The sequence below is a fragment of the Heptranchias perlo genome, chromosome 13 (genome assembly GCF_035084215.1).
Source record: "Heptranchias perlo isolate sHepPer1 chromosome 13, sHepPer1.hap1, whole genome shotgun sequence".
Taxonomy (NCBI): domain Eukaryota; kingdom Metazoa; phylum Chordata; class Chondrichthyes; order Hexanchiformes; family Hexanchidae; genus Heptranchias; species Heptranchias perlo.
This window is the reverse complement of record NC_090337.1, coordinates 4,311,023-4,328,704: the sequence shown is the minus strand read 5'-3', so window position 1 is coordinate 4,328,704 and position 17,682 is coordinate 4,311,023. Positions and strand designations below refer to the sequence as shown.

Below are 17,682 nucleotides of genomic sequence, written 5' to 3'. Positions count from 1 at the left end.
TTCCTCACTGTGATGGGCCCTTGGCTCACAGCATTGTTTAGGTGTGAAAGGCCTTCCATTCTTGTCCGATGTGGAGATGCCGGTGATGGACTGGGGTTGACAATTGTAAACAATTTTACAATACCAAGTTATAGTCCAGCAATTTTATTTTAAATTCACAAGCTCCTGAACATTTACCTGACGAAGGAGGAAGCCTCCGAAAGCTTGTGAATTTAAAATAAAATTGCTGGACTATAACTTGGTGTTGTAAAATTGTTTACAATTCTTGTCCGAGACTGAGCACGGCTCAGAGACTCAGTTTGATTAGACATTGTCTCGATGATAATGTGTCTTCACCAAGATGTGGAGATGCCGGTGATGGACTGGGGTTAACAATTGTAAACAATTTTACAACACCAAGTTATAGTCCAACGATTTTATTTTTAATCCCACATGGATGCACCGCCTGAGGAAGGGGAAAGCCCCCGAAAGCTTGTGGGATTAAAAATAAAATCGTTGGACTATAACTTGGTGTTGTAAAATTGTTTACAATTGTCTTCACCAAGGGATCATTGTTTGATGTAAATGAGTCTCCGAACCTGATCATGGACTGGAGTCTCTTTGACTGGCACCTGGGGTTAACTGTTTCATATCTCGCAGCCTGTTTCACGTCTTGCAGTTTTACAGTGTTTTTACAGTATTTTCCATATTTGTTGTCTTACACTTTCCTCAGCAACCTAGGATGCATCCCATTTGGACCTGGTGACTTATCTATTTTAACTTCAGCCAGCCTTTCTAATACCTCCTTTTAATCAATTTTTATCCCAAACAGTATCTCAACTATCTCCTGTTTTACTGTGGCTTTGGCCGTATCTTCTTCCTTGGTAAAGACAGATGCAAAGTGCTCATTTGGTACCTCTGCCTCCATGAGTAGATCTCCTTTTTAGTCCCTAATCGGCCCCACCTCTTCTCATACTACCCGTTTACTATTTATATGCCGAGAGAAGACATTTCGATTCCCTTTTATGTTGGCTGCCAGTCTATCTCATGCTCTCTTTTTGCCCCTCTTATTTCCTTTTTTACTTTCCCTCTGAACTTTCCATACTCAGCCTGGTTCTTTCTAGTATTAACAACCTGACATCTGTCATCTGCCCCCTTTTTCTGCTTCATCTTGCTCTCTATCTCTTTCGTCATCCAGGGAGGTCTGGCTTTGGTTGTCCTACCCTTCCCCCTTGTGGGAATGTATCTAGACCGTACCCAAACCATCTCTTATTTAAAGGATTGAATGGCCTTTTTCTGCACTGGAGTATTGGCATCATGAATAGAAACAGTGCACCTCGAGGGTGTGATTCCACTGGAGTAGAACTTCATGACATCACATAAGGGGAGGTCCCAGACAAAATGTCTACCCACGGCTGTAAGTAGCAGTTCAGCATGGTAACAGAGGGGCAACGGAGAGGAAGTTGCAAGCGGGTAGATATCTACTGTTATAACATTGCGTGGCCGTGAGCAATTTAGTATCTCCTTTAAAGGGATCAGCCTATAATTCAAAGGGATACGTCTGTAGCCAATATCTTGATGATGTAAACTTCAGCTCAACCAAATTCTGCTGCCCATATCCTAATTCACACCTGGCCCCGTTCACCCATCACCCACTGTGCTCGCTGATCTACATTGGCTCCCGGTCCTACAACGCCTCCATTTTGAAATTCTCATCCTTGTTTTAAATCCCTCCATGGCCTCGCCCCTCCCTATCTCTGTAACCTCCTCCAGCCCTACAACCCTCCGAGAGCTCTGTACTCCTTCAATCCCGGCCTCTTGTGCATCCCCGATTTTTATTGCTCCACCATTGGCGGCCGTGCCTTCAGCTGCCTGGGCCCTAAGCTCTGGCATTCCCTCCCTAAACCTCTCTGCCTCTCTGCTTCTCTCTGCTCCTTTAAGATGCTCCTTAAAATCTACCTCTTTGACCAAGCTTTCATCTGTCCTCATATCTCCTTAATGTGGCTTGGTGTCAAATGTTTGTTGGATAATCGCTCCTGTGCAGTGCCTTGGGAGTGTTTTGCTGCCTTAAAGTCGCTATATAAATGGGAGTTGTTATTGATGTGTGACCACAAGGAGTAGTTGAGGCGAATAGCATAGATGCATTTAAGGGGAAGCTAGATAAACACATGAGGGAGAAAGGAATAGAAGATTATGCAGATAGGGTGAGATGAAGTAGGGAGGGAGGAGGCTCGTGTGGAGCATAAACACCGGCATAGACCAGTTGGGCCTGTTTCTGTGCTGTAAGTTCTATGTAATTCTTTAACAGTGCTGTAATGTTTACGGTTTATGGTTGTCTAGGTTTTTTGCCCATGTCAGTACCTACACTGAGACCCCAGTTGTGGCCTGCATTGTTTCGGGATTCCTGGCCGGGCTGCTGTCCCTGCTGGTCAGCTTACGGGATCTGATTGAAATGATGTCCATCGGTACGCTCCTGGCCTACACCCTGGTATCAGTGTGCGTCCTGCTCCTGCGCTACCAGCCCGAGAGCGACATCGACTGCTTCGTCAAGTTCCTGTCGGAGGAAGGCACCAAGAAGAAGGAAGGGGTGTTGGCCGAGTGTGAGAAGGAGGCCAGCTCGCCGGTGAGCGAGGGTGAAGAGTACACGGGGCCGGGGAAGAACACGTGTGGAGCGAAGAACCTGCCGTCTCTGGGAGACAACGAGATGCTGATTGGGAAGCCAGACAAGTCCAGTTATAGCGTGAACCATCCCAACTACGGCACCGTTGACATGAGCACAGGAATAGAGGCAGACGAGTCTGAGAACATCTACTTAATAAAGCTCAAGAAGCTGATTGGACCTCGCTATTACACCATGAGGATTCGGCTTGGCCTGCCCGGCAAGATGGATCGTCCCACCACCGTCACCGGCCGCACGGTCACCACATGCGTCATGCTACTCTTTGTCCTGATGTTTGTCTTCTGCTCCTTCGTCATCTTCGGGGAGGACTACGTCTACGATCGGAGCTGGTGGGCAGTCCTCCTGGTCATCCTGATGGCACTGCTGATCTGTGCACTGGTCTTCGTCATCCTACAGCAGCCTGAGAACCCCAAGAAGTTGCCCTACATGGCACCTTGCGTCCCCTTCGTGCCTGCATTTGCCATGTTGGTAAATATGTACCTCATGTTGAAGCTCTCCACTATAACTTGGATCCGCTTTGCTGTCTGGTGCTTTGTGGGTAAGTGCAGATTAAATGCTTGGTTGAACACTGTAAAGTAGGAAGATTTTGTTGTTGCTGGAATTGGGCCAATGCCACAATTTCAAAACTCTCATCCTTGTTTCCACATCCCTCCATGGCCTCGCCCCTCCCTATCCTTGTAACCTCCTCCAGCCCTACAACCCTCCGAGATCGCTGCGCTCCTCCAATTCTCGGCCTATTGCGCATCCCTGATTTCCTTTGCCTCGCCATTGGCAGTCGTGCCTGCAGCTGCCTGGGCCTCAAGCTCTGGAATTCCCTCGCTAAACCTCTCCACCTCTCTCTCCTCCTTTAAGACGCTCCTTAAAACCTACCTCTTTTGACCAAGCTTTTGGTCACCTGTCCTAATATCGCCTTACGCAGCTCGGTGTCAATTTTTGTCTGATAATCGCTCTTGTGATGCGTCTTGGGACGTTTTTACTATGTTAAAGGCGCTATATAAAGGCAAGTTGTTGTTTGAATAAAACTCACGAGCCCTGACTTAAATACGCTATGAATCAATTCGATCCAATTGATCCATCTTGCCGGGCAGGCCAAGCCGAGTCCTCGTGGTGTAGTATAGAGGTCCAGTATAAAAATTCATTAGAAAAAGGAATAGTGCCAGAGGACTGGTGGACAGCTAATGTGATTCCTGTATTTAAAAAGGGAGATAGAACAAGTCCAGGGAACTATAGACCAGTTAGCTTAATGTTGGTGGTAGGAATGATAATGGAATCCTTACTCAAAGATGTAATAGAAAAACATCTAGAAACCGATAATGTAATAAAGAATAGTCAGCACGGATTTCAAAAGGGAAGATCATGCTTGACCAATCTTATTGAATTCTTTGAAGAAGTAACAGAAAGAGTAGACAAGGGTAATGTAGTAGATGTAATATATTTGGATTTTCAAAAGGCCTTCAATAAGATACCGCATAGTAGACTCATGTCTAAGGTCAGAGGATGTGGAGTCAGGGACAAGTAGCAGAATGGATAGCAAGCTGGCTACAAAACAGAAAACAGAGAGTAGGGGTTAAGGGTAGCTACTCAGACTAGCAAAAGGCGGGAAGTGATGTTCCACAGGGATCGGTGCTGGGACCACTGTTGTTCATCATTTACATAAATGATTTGGACTTGGGAATCGGAAGTACAATTTCAAAATTTGTGGACAACACCAAATTGCGGGGTATAGTTAATAACGGGGAGGACTACGACAAAATACAGGAAGACATTAATAAACTTGCAGAATGGGTGTGTAATTGGCAAATGAATTTCAATATAGATAAGTGTGAGGTGGTATATTTTGATAGCAAGAATAAGGAGGCCACATACTGCTTGGAAAATAAGAGTCTAAATGGGATAGAGGAGCAAAGGGATCTGGGGGTACAGATACACAAATCACTGAAAGTAGCGACACAGGTTAATAAGGTCATAAAAAGCAAACCAAGCACTGGGGTTCATTCCTAGAGGGATAGAATTGAAAAGCAGAGAAGTTATGTTAAATTTATATAGAACCTTGGTTAGACCACACTTGGAGTACTGTAAACAGTTCTGGTCTCCGTATTATAAAAATGATATAGAGGCACTAGAGAAGGTGCAAAAATGATTTACTAGGATGATACCAGAACTGAGAGGTTATCAGGAAAGACTGAACAGGCTGGGGCTCTTTTCTCTAGAAAAGAGAAGACTAAGGGGTGACCTGATAGAGGTCTTTAAGATTATGACAGGGTTTAATAGGGTAGACGTAGAGAAGATGTTCCCACTTGTGGGGAGACCAAAACTAGGTACAAGTGAGCATCTCAAAGCGCCTCACATAGTGAATTACTTCGAAGTGTCACTTAGGCAATGCCCGACCTGATTGTACTCTTCCAGGAGAACTCGAGGGGGTGATATCTTGAGCGGGGGGTCGGGGGGGAGGGCAGGCACAGAAAGGGTAATGAATGACTTTTAACCGTTGAGGTTGTACCCTTATAATCTGAACATTACCTGGAGTAGCGGCTCTACTGGCCTTCCCCCAGACTCCTAACTGTGACATGATCAGTTAAGAGGCACCTGGGTTTGTAAGATCCCTGGACAGTCTATCCAGGAGTCCTGGCTCTCCAGAGCGAAAATACTGGTGCTGAATGATTGGTGCACTGGGAAGTTTCTGGGCACAAGTTCAGTTCCTCGGCACACTTCTGCGACGCGGGTAACGAATATAGTCACTAATAAATCCAATAGGTAATTCAGGAGAAACTTCTTTACCCAGAGAGTGGCGAGAATGTGGAACTCGCTCCCACAAGGAGTAGTTGAGGCGAATCGCATGGATGCATTTAAGGGGAAGCCAGATAAACACATGAAGAAGATAAGAATAGAAGGATATGCTGATAGGATTAGATGAAGTAGGGACAGAGGAGGCTCCTGTGGAGCATAAACACCGGCACAAACCCTGTTGGGCCAACTGGCCTGTTTCTGTGCTGTACATTCTAAGTGATTCTGTGTAATTAGTGCTAACCAGGCAGGAATGTCATAGCGTTTATTGTTTAAAACCTAAACAAATTTACTCTTGATTGGAGGGCTCTGACTGATTTCCCCCCTCCCTCCGCCCCGATGTGATTGCACTAGAGAGGGTGCAGAGGAGATTAACGAGGATGTTGCCAGGACTGGAGAATTTTAACTATGAGGAAAGATTGGATCGGCTGGGCTTGTTTTCTTTGGAACAGAGGAGGCTGAGGGGAGATTTAATTGAGGTGTATAAAATAATGAGGGGCCCAGATAGAGTGGATAGGAAGGACCTATGTCCCTTAGCAGAGAGGTCAATAATCAGGGGGCATAGATTTAAAGTAATTGGTAGAAGGGGAGCTGAGGAGAATTTTTTTCACCGAGAGGGTGGTGGGGGTCTGGAACTCACTGCCTGAAAGGGTGGGAGAGGCAGAAACCCTCATTGCATTTAAAAAGTACTTGGATGTGCACTTGAAGTGCCGTAACCTACAGGGCTACGGACCAAGTGCTGGAAAGTGGGATTAGGCTGGATAGAGCTTTTTCGGAAGGCACAGATACGATGGGCCGAATGGCCTCCTTCTAAGCCTTAAATTTTTATGATTCTATGATTCTCTCAATTGTAATTAGAACAGTGGAGGATTAAGGGCTCGGAGGCACAGTCAGTTTGCACAATGCCCTTTGGGCGAATCCAAGTGAGACTGATGGTTTTCTTTCCACTGCATCCTAAATAAAGTGAGCATGGGACAGTCTCAGCTCAGTTCCTTGTGAAGATTGGCCAATAAGAGAGTGAGGAGAGATGTGAGCAGAAATTTCTTTACACAGGGAGCTGTTGGAACGAGGAATGCTTTGTCACAGGGAGTAATTGAGGCAGATAACATTGCATCTTCTAGGGGACAATTGGATAAATATTTGAAGCTGAGCAAGATACAGGGCCTTGGGGAGAGAGCGGGGCAAGGGGATTAACTTTGGATTGCTCTAGCAAGGAGCTGGGACAGACACGATGGACCGAATGGCCTCATTCTGTTCTGTAAATGCTGATAGTTCTATGGTCCTATGGGTCATAATAAAAAAAATCTGCCCAAAATGTGACACAAATTGCCAATCTCACCAACAGAGGCCTTAAGGATAGCTGGTGTGGCAAACACTAATGTTACACTGGTGCAGTGAGGGTGTTCTTCGAAGGTTAAGCTTCACCCATTTTCTATGGGGAGAGAAGAGGGTGTGTTACTCTGCGTCTAACCTGCGCTATACCTGCCCTGGGAATTCCCAATGCCAACACTGGGGGGTACAAATTTAACCTTGTTATGGCCGTTTTATGGGTGTAAAATGGACACAGTGCAGGCTGATTTTGTGGACCAATATCCCATGCCCAAAGACTTCCAACCCAATATTGGGTCAGGCCATTTTTCAGGGGTCCCTGGGAGCTGCCTAAAAAAGGTGTTAGGCCCCTTAAATATATCAATGAGAGGCTTAAGGCCTGAGTTAGAATCATAGACTCTTACAGCACAAATGGTAGCCATTAGGCCAATTGTGCCTGTGAAAGTGCTGTCCAATTTAATCCCACAGCCCAGCTGTTTTCCCAGAACCCTGCAAATTAGTCCTCTTGAAGTACACGTCCAATTGCCTTTTGAAAGTCCCTTTGGAATCTGCTTCTACCTCCCTTTCAGATAGTGCGTTCCACATCTTAACAACGCTTTGTGTGAAAAAACTTCTCCTCATTTCCCCTCTAGTTTCTTTGCCAATTATTTTAAATCTATGGCCTCTGGTTACTGAACTGGAGGAAACAGTTTGTCCCTATTTGCTCTATCAAAACCCCTTATAATTTGGAACACCTCTATTAAATCTCCCCTTAACCTTCTCTGCTGTAAGGAGAACAATCCCAGCTTCTCCAATCCCTCTACATGGCTGAAGTCCTTCATCCCTGGTATCATCCTGGTAAACCTCCTCTGTACCTTCTCCAAGCCCTTGACATCCTTCCTAAAGTGTGGTGCCCAGAATTGGACTCAATACTCCAGCTGGGGCCTAACCAGTGATTGAATTGAGTTTTACGCCCCCCTCGGGGATATTGAGTAGTGATGAGCAGGAGTAGCAGGAGCAGGAGTAGCAGGAGCAGGAGTAGGATCAGGAGCAGGAGTAGGATCAGGAGCAGGAGTAGGATCAGGAGCAGAAGCAGCAGCAGAAACAGGAGTAGGATCAGGAGGATCAGGAGTCGGATCAGGACCAGAAGCAGGAGTAGGATCAGGAGCAGGAGCAGGAGTAGGATCAGGAGCAGGAGCAGCACCTGCTGTGCTTGGGATTCTTCAGCAGCCGAAGTAAGTTTAAAAAAAATTAAAATTCAGACATCGTTGCTATGGAGCCAGGAGGAGAGCAGGAGTCCTCCCCCGACACCACAGTACTTGCGATCACGTCTCTCTGTTTTCACTCCACCCCCCCCGGGACTTGTCTTTGGGCCGCTGCAGGTCAGGTAAGCAGTTCCGACAATCATCCTGGGAGAGCTGCCCGAGGAGATGCGACAGGAGCCAACAACTTGTCTGAATAATGTTAACGATGCCCGAGGCCCAATTTCAGGCAGGTTTCAGGCCTCCCGGTTTGCGTGCTCCGTAAAGGGGCCTAAAAGAATTTCCACCCCGGGTGTCCAAAATGGAAAGAGTGTTCTCTCCCCAGCACTGAATATTGATGGGTACACAAAATCTCCCCCCACAAAATACAGGGCTTGAAGTTACACCATGGTGCAATAGTCTAACAACGGTCAGTGCGTTTGTCTGAAATTCTCTCTCTGTGCTTTAACACTTTTTAAAGTAAAACTATGAGTAGACAATTTACTCCAGACATCTCAATCACCTCCAGTCTCATCCAACTCCTGCCGAGACAGAAGGAACGGCAAAGCATAGACCTGATGCCATTGCGCCACCACTGCTCTAAGGACCCTTTTTGAAAAAGAGATAAAGGACGACCGAAAATCAAAGATGGATTTTATTCCAAAAAGCACAGACAGAGGGGTCCCAGAAACAAGGTGCTGTTTATAGGCTGGAAATTTCCAAAACTGGACTTTTGACTTGATTATTTTCCTCCCTTCTTAAAAGCCCACGAGTCCTTCGTTGTTTCCAAGGCATGTCCCCTGTGTGTCCTACCTATTCCGACAGATCCATCCAGTTTTCACTAGATGAAAGGCCAAGGTTCATAATACAGGAGAGCGCCAGAAAAGGACAGGAAAGAAAACCAGGAAGTAATGGTTAGAGAAGAATCTTTGGAGCAGAGAAGATTAAGAGGAAATTTAATGGAGGTGTTCAAAATAAAGAGGGGTTTTAATAAAGTAGATAGGGAGAAAATGTTTCCACTCATGGGAGGGTCAGTAAGCAGTGGACACAGATTTAAGATAATTGGCAAAGGAACCAGAGGGGAGATGAGGAGATTATTTTAATGCATTCCAGAGCTTAGGGCCCAGGCAGCAGAAGGCACGGCCGCCAATGGTGGAGTGATGAAAATCGGGGATGTGCGAGATGCCAGAATTGGAGGAGTGCAGAGATCTCGGAGGGATGTAGGGCTGGAGGTGGTTACAGAGACAGGGAGGGGCGAGATCAAGGCGGGATTTGAAAACAAGGATGGAGAATTTTAAAATCGAGGCCTTGTCGGGGCCACCAATAAGACTGGCAAGAGTTGCCCAGGAGTTTCCAGACACGCACGCACTCAGATATTGTCATTGTTTCACCAGGTTTGCTCATTTATTTTGGATACGGAATTTGGAACAGCAGTCTGGAAATCGGAGCGCGGCAGGAAGCCCTGAGCCAGAGCACGTACCAGCGCTACGACGTGGACGACAGCTTGGTGGTGGACGAGAGCTTCCCCTACCCCGAGGAGGAGTGCAGCCGGCGCCGGGGAGAGGAAGATTGGCCGTCGGCAGAGCAGACCGGGTACCAGACCCAACAGGCCATGCCTGACCTTGTGGGAAATCACAGGACCTACAATAACAAACCCAAAAGCAAAGGGAAGTATGTTGAGAAATCTGAGGCACTGATTGCAAATGACGAGCTAGATTATTCCCCAGAGTAAAGATACTGACCCTCGTACCCTTGGGCTAGAATCTTGGATATGATCATTTCTTAAAAAATAAAAATGCAGTTGTGTGACATAAAAAGGCAATATGCAGCTTATTGGAGATTTTTTTTTTCCAAACTTCATTCCGTTCGCTTATTAAAGGGGGCGTCATTTTCATGAATAAATATTTGGCAAACTTTTATTCTTCAGGAGAGGGTCAGAATTGTGCATGATTGCAGTTACTACAATGTCATGGGCAGATGAGGTAATGACATGTTTCCGTGTGATTCACATTGTTGTGTTGTTTCGTGTGTTTTTTTGCGAGCACGTGAAGGGGTTTGTCAGATATTTAACGCAGTGCCCCTTTAATCAGCAGCTCGAGTCGAAAAGCTTTCTCTTCTTAAAACCCCAAAATACACTCCACCCAAATTATAACACAACCCCCGAGAGCCATTTGACACATTATAACGAGGCGTGATTGTGAATATTCTATAATAACTTTAAAATTAACACGAGAAAGGTCAGAAGCAAAGGGCAACTTGCCTTATACTGGACAGTGTTATAACGGAGAGCGTGTGTAACCAGATAGATTGTGTGTCAGCAGAATGAGAGGGTACATTTTGATCAGATACATTCATGACTTGGGACGGCTGGGGTTTCAAGTTAAGACCTGATAATAGACTGCAGTCTCACAAATGTTTCTGCATCTGTGGGGTAGATCGCATAATAATAATAATAAAAAAAAACAAATTAAACCTACCCTGCAGTGTGGTAATGAATTATACAGACCCAGAGCCTCCTGGGTTCAATCCATAGTTGGCGCTGAGGTAACCGACCTTAATCAGAGTGGTGAATGAGCCAGAGGGGGCATTAGCCTCAGTGGGCCAGGTTAGACAAGAGACAATATTAAAAAGAACACAGCTAAAGACCCTGCTGGCTAACCACTGGCCCCTGCTGTGCACGTGCTCTGTGGAAGGGCTTGTCTGTGATGCTGCCCACAGTTGAATAGCCTGCTGACCCGCGCTGTCTAGGCTCAAGTACAAAGAATGATGGAGGCGGAGGAGGAGGAGGAGGAGGAGGTTAGAAACTGTAGCCCAGCAAGAGTCACCACTTTGAGGGGAGAAAAATAAGGGAATGCTGATAATGTGCAGACACGTTCAATGCACAAAAGTCTGGGGTCAATGACATTGGATTTAATGCCTTTCACTGATTTTACAGGTGAAAGTCTTTTAGATAACTTACCATTACAGTTTGTTTCATAAACAAATACTTCCTTGATGGTAATAATGCTTGCGGCCTTTTCCTCAGGGCTGCAGGGCACACAGTTCAAATATGAATTATTTTTGTGAGCAAAGGTGACACAGCTTACATTATAAGAGGCTTATTTTCATTTCTCTGTAGTTTTCTATCAAAATTTATACATGACCTGCCCAGGTTTTTGAAGCTAGAGTGAAAAACACACTACCCTTCCTTTAGAAATTGGGATGTAGATATAGTCAGGAAGTCTAGTTCCATCACTTCCTTTCTGACACATAAATTACCCAGCTAAAGGTCATGTATTTTTTTAAGACCCTTAAATTGCATTATCTGTACGGCAAAATAAAGTTTATTTACACAATGGAAAAAAAATCGCTATAACCAAACTGCCTGTCTACCACAGGAAGTGATGAAACAGAAATTCCTGGGGACTATCAGCTCTGAGGAAAAGTTTAGTTCTGTCATACTAGACTTCAAAAAAAGTCAGTAGTCTTCTTGAAACCAATGGTTTACATAATTCAGATCCATTTTTTTCTCATTGGAAGATTTATTTTTAACTACAAAGCCATTTGTTTTAGTAGTGGGGAAGGGGGGGAGTGCTAATAATGGCAAAGAATAGAAGCCATGATGTGGAGATGCCGGTGATGGACTGGGGTTGACAATTGTAAACAATTTTACAACACCAAGTTATAGTCCAACAATTTTATTTTAAAATCCACAAGCTTTCGGAGGCTTCCTCCTTCCTCAGGTGAATGTGGAAATCACATTTCCACGTTCACCTGAGGAAGGAGGAAGCCTCCGAAAGCTTGTGGATTTTAAAATAAAATTGTTGGACTATAACTTGGTGTTGTAAAATTGTTTACAAGAATAGAAGCGTGAAGTTCAGAAAAAAACAGTAAGCTGAATATTGCTTGTTTAACATCAAAAAATGCTTGTAACTTGAAGAACTTGGACCATTTCTCAGTGTGATAAAGAGCAGGGAACTTGCAAATGATGGGTTGGATATTAAATGATGTCCTTTGTAGTTTTAAGCTGGATGTGAGCAAGTGGCTCCCATTGGAGATCTGGTCGCATCGCATTTGAATATTGAAGCCAGATTGGCTGACAGTGTCCACTGAGGGCAGCCAATCCTGATTGACGATAGTTCAATGATGTTCATTGGTGATGTGTGATGTCATTGGTATGAATTGCAGGCAAAATGAGAGTGAAGTTATTAAAATAGGGTGAATAAAGGGGCAGAGATGTGTAAATAATTAATGAATGATTGAAATAAGTGCCCCCCCACCCCTGCTTTAGGAATATGGAGCAATTCAGTGGAATATACTTCCCCTTTAATTTACTATTTGCATATTGCCTTGCCTTTCTATGGGAGTAACACTATCTGTGCTAAAATAATACTATTGTGCAGACAAAAAATGTTTCTAAAAGGGGCATGTCAGGTCTGAATTCCTGGCTCACTCTTGCTTCTTGCATATGAATGTACATTATTGTGGCCTCAAAGCATTGACTTTAATCGGAGTCTAAATTTTTAGCAGATGTTACCTGCTAAATTAACTCTCTTTCATGAATTGACTTGCTAGAACGCATGCACGTGCAGTGTCTTTCCAATAAATATTTGAAATATGTTTCTTGTTATTGAGATGTATATCTATATTCATCTGTATTTTTTCAAAATCAGTGCACATTTTGTAATGTTTCAACTGCATGCAATGCCCGGAACCGAGAGGAACAAGAGAAACGAAAATTTGCTTTCTATGATGTCCTTCTGGCTTTTTTCTATTCATTTTTGGGTTATGGGCATCACTGGCAGGGCTGGCATTTATTGCCCATCTCTAGTTGCCGGTGAGCCACCTTCTTGAACCACTGGTAGTAGTTTGATACAACTGAGTGTCTTGCTGGGTCACTTCAGAGGGCAGCTAAGAGTCAACCATGTTGATGTGGGACTGCAGTCACATGTAGGCCCAGACCAGGTAAGGACAGCAGGTTTCCTTCACCTAAAGGTGAACCTGTTGGATTTTTATCACAACCCAACAGCTTTAGGGTCACTTTTACTGGTGCCAGCTTTTTATTTCCACATTTTATTTTAACCAAATTCTCAAACTGCCATGGTGGGATTTGAACTTTTGTTAGTTTCTGGATTACTAGTTCAGTAATTTAAACACCACACTTTCATACCCACTGCTTCTGTCTGTGTGATCAGTTGGAGAGGGACAGAGGCAACAAGCTAACTGTACAATGAAATCGATATTTGTTACGGAGCAACAGGCCACTTCATTAAATGTAGCCGGACCTTTTATTCCTCATTATTTCGTCATTGTTGAGAAAAGTAAAATGTCGAGACCCAAAGTGCAAGTAACACCATTAAAGTTGTACAGAGCTTTGGGTGGACAAATTCCTCTGATTGTTGGCTGTCGTTAGCAAATCCACAAAGATTTGTCTGACTGGTGTTTCCTCGTGTGAATTATGATTTATGATTTCGTTACAAGTAGCAGTGCTCAAGTTGCTGGATTCTTTCAGTTGACCTGGAATGCACAGCTTTTGGGGGAGAGAGTTCTAGATTTCCACTCCCCTTTGTGTGAAGAAATGCTTCCTGATTTCACCCCTGAACGGCCTGGCTCTAATTTTAAGATTGTGACCCCTTGTTCTGGATTCCCTCACCAGAGGAAATAGTTTCCAGCCTATTGAATCCCTTTATCATTTTAAACACCTCAATTAGATCATGCCTCAACCTTCTAAACTCGAGGGAATACAAACCAAGTTTATACAACCTGTCCTCATAATTTAACCCTCTAAGCCCCGGTATCATGCTGGTGAATCTGGGCTGCACCCCCTCCAAGGCCAATATATCCTTCCTGAGGTGCATTGCCCAAAACTGAAGGCAGTACAACAGATGGGGTCTGACCAAGGCTCTGTATAGCTGAAGCATAACTCCACAGATATAAAACTGTGCACTATGAGACTGTATTGTTAAACACAAGAATTAATTTGGTGAAAAGCACCACGTGTTTCAAGGGAGGGGAGGACAGGGGAGGAGGAACCGAATGGAAATTAGCACATCAAAGTAGCATATGGAATATGATTTTTATAATGGAGAAAAAGTGCTTAGAAAATCTTGGAAAGAGAGAAGGAACATGTGTTACTTTAGTCAGAATGACATCCTTCTATGAGCGACGTAACAATGCATATTGACGCCATTTACAGCATTGCGTCCTGCGTTAACAAATAAATGGTGGGGTGGGGGAGCAAAAATCCACTGACTCCTGCTGGAAAGTGTGGAAATCAGGTGGGGACATGATCAGGCTTGGCAGCGAAGACCTCCATGGTTGAATAGACTGGTAGTACATGAAGAAGTTACCAGAGGGCTACCAGTGCCCATGCAACTGGCCCCCAGCATTTTCTTTAATTCATTCTCGAGATGTGGGTGTCGCTGGCACGGCCGGCATTTATTGCCCATCCCTAGTTGCCCTTGAGAAGGTGGTGCTGGGCCTTCTTCTTAAACCACTGCAGTCCGTGTGGTGAAGGGAATTCCAGGATTTTGACCCAGCGACGATGAAAGAATGGTGATATATTTCCAAATCGGGATGGTTTTTGACTCAGAGGTGAACTTGGAGGTGATGGTGTTCTCGTGCACCTGCTGCCCCTTGTCCTTCTAGGTTGTGGAGGCCACGGGTTTGAGAGGTGAGTTGGTGCCTTCAGGAGAGGAGGAGAAAAACTGGGGGAGGGCAGGGGATCTCACTGATTTGCATGGTTGATAGGTGGGAACAAGGCAGCATCTCAATACTCTTGCAACTAATGTACCTCAATACCCTTAATGGTCAGGATTGGTTGTAATCACAAACAGTATTTCTCTTGCTATATTCACTCAATTTTGTATGCTGCATGTCAGCTGTGTGCTAATGTTGATCCGATATATTTTTTTCTTGTTGCCTGTGAGTGAGTGGTTTGTAACCTAATGCCCTAGAATGCCAGCAATAGCGAGTCTTCCACAGTGACTGCCTGTACACCTCGCCAACATATCTTTTTGATCTAGTCCAAGGGTCAGCTACAAGAAGCAGTGACTGCGCGTCTCTGCTTAAAATAGATGGATTAACTCCTTCATTAAACCTCGAATCACGCATGAATGCGATGCCACATAGCGCAAACCCAATTGTGCTGTAATCTCTCAAAAAAAATACATACCATAGGAAATGGAGACCTCCTCAGAGAAAGCAGTGGATGAATGTTAACTACCAGCCTGGGAATGGACAAACAGAGGTCAGAAGCTAAATTCTGTTCCTTCCCATTTGCCGTCAAGTTTCACTCAATACTTGTCACCCACAGTGTTTAACAGCAGTCCCTGCTTGTTAACAGTTTCAACACAAACTCTTACCCATGTACCGTTTAACCCTGTAAATTGCCCTCTTGTCTTAATTCTTTGGTCTGAGTTGAAGTGTAGTACTATTGATTTTGATTTTCCGGGAATAATTTTGTTTATTTTTCTGTATATTTTGAATTTCTGGTATGGAATTGCTGTATATTTGTAACAAGTATGTACACTGTGATTTGTTTTGGTGTGTTGTGTCCCACCGCTGCACTTGTACCAAAGCCTTGCAGAAAGAAAAGATTTATTGCAGAAACATTCAATGGAGTGATTCATTTATTGAATTTTTGTTATAATTCATGCTGATCTGTGCAAGATAAATACTGAGATTTGCAACTAACATGGTCTTGTATTATCTTATGTGTGTATATGTGTGTGTATATATATATAATATAAAAGTATCTTATATAATATATGTGTATATTTATATAGGCTACCAATTAGTCTAAGAGCAGGAGTAGGCCATTGCAGCCCCTCCAGCCTGTTCCATCATTCAATCAGATCATGGCTGAGCTGTACCTCAACTCCATTTACCCGTCTTAGCTCCATATCCTTTGATACCCTTCCACGTCAAAAGTCGATCGATCTCAGTCTTGAAAGCATCAATTGACCCCCAGCATCCACAGCCTTTTTGGGGGAGAGAGTTCCAGATTTCCACTCCCCTTTGTGTGAAAAAGTGCTTCCTGACATCACCCCTGAACGGCCGAGCTCTAATTTTAAGATTATGCCCCCTTGTTCTGGATTTCCCCACCAGAGGAAATCGTTTTTCTCAATCCAACCCGTCAAATCCCTTTATCATTGTAAACACTTCAATTACATCACTCCTCAACCGTCTAAACTTGAGGGAATAAAAGCAAAATACTGCAGATGCTGGAAATCTGAAATAAAAACAGAAAATGCTGAAAACACTCAGGCAGCATCTGTGGCGAGACAAACAGGGTTAACGTGAACCATGACCTTTCCTTAGGCTTCCTTCTGTGCTGAAATTTACATTCTTTCCAATTGAGCTGTGTCCCGCCCTCACCCAGTATTCATACATACACTCTTCCAGCGAGGGCCACTGGGTAGCAATGAGGTGTTAGACCTACTGGTCAGTGTAGCTTTATTGGGTGGTGCCTTTACCTAGTGAAGAATTGGGTGAGAGCCTTGTATTGTGATGATAGGACCACGGTGAAGCTACCCTGCCGCGGTGGAAAAAGCTTCCGGAAAAGATTTTCCTCCCATTTGATAGAGGGGAAAGACGCAGTGAAGGTTTTTTTTTATGATGATGATATGATGTAGGATATATATATCAATCTGATTTTACATCATTGTGTCGTTTGTAAACAAAACCAAAAAAGGTCTCCCATTGACTCACTCTCCCACTCTCACCTCTGAATCAGAAAGCCATGGGTTCAAGCTTAACTCTAGGACTTTGGCACTTGAAACTAGACTGGTACTCCAATGCAGTACTGAGGAAGTGCTGCACTGTCGGAGGTGCCACCTTTTGGATGAGACATTAAACCAGGGCCCCGTCTGCCCTCTCAGGTGGATATAAACAATCCCATGGCACTATTCATAGAAGAGCAGGAGGGTTCTCCCCTGTGTCCTGGGCCAATATTTATCCCTCAACTGACATCACTAAAACTGATTATCTGGTCATTATCTCATTGTTGTTTGTAGCTCATTGCTCTGAATGAAATCGCACCCACATTTGCAAATAAAATGGCAGGGTCTACACTTCTAAGGAATTTATCGTGTGTGAAGCACTTTGGGACATCCTGAGATACAATAATTTGCAATATATTTGCAATTTCTTTTGTAAAAATATGGTATAGAGACTCCAGTGAACACTCGGCATGAGGGAAATTGAGTCACATCTAGAAGCTTAATGTTAATTATTTTGAGACACTCTTACCACAACTTACAACTGTTTGCTCCACATATGGCTTTCCTGCTCACTATTCCATACCTGCTCAGTATTTAAACCACAAGTAGAGTCTTTCTGTTCAAGTCACTGTTGTTTTATAGGAAACACAGCAACTAAATTGCACATAGCAAGGTCCCACAACCAGTGATAAGATAAATGACCAGTTAATCTGGTGTGGTGACATTGGTTGAGAGATAAATATTGGTCCAGGACACCTCCCCTGCTCTTCTTTGAAATAGTGCTACTGGATATCTTATGTCCACCTGAGAGAGCAGATAGGGTTAATGTCTCATCCAAAAGATGGCACCTCTAACAGTGCAGTACTCCCTCAGTATTAGCACTAGGAGTGTCAGCCTAGATTAAGTGCTCAAGTCCTGGAATGGGGCTTAAACCCATGACCTTCTGACTTGACAGGTGAGAGTACTACCACTGAGCCAAGGCTGTATT

The 17,682-nt window shown here is 44.2% G+C and overlaps 1 protein-coding gene across 1 annotated transcript in view; it reads left to right on the top strand.

The window, feature by feature from the left end:
• LOC137330965 (solute carrier family 7 member 14-like) overlaps positions 1-9,724 on the top strand; it is a 49,558-nt gene extending 39,834 nt beyond the window's left edge. The window contains exons 6-7 of the mRNA XM_067994542.1: positions 2,320-3,197; positions 9,387-9,724. Coding sequence (XP_067850643.1) covers positions 2,320-3,197; positions 9,387-9,724 — 1,216 coding nt within the window. The remainder of the gene's footprint in view (positions 1-2,319; positions 3,198-9,386) is intronic.
• Positions 9,725-17,682: the final 7,958 nt, after the last annotated feature.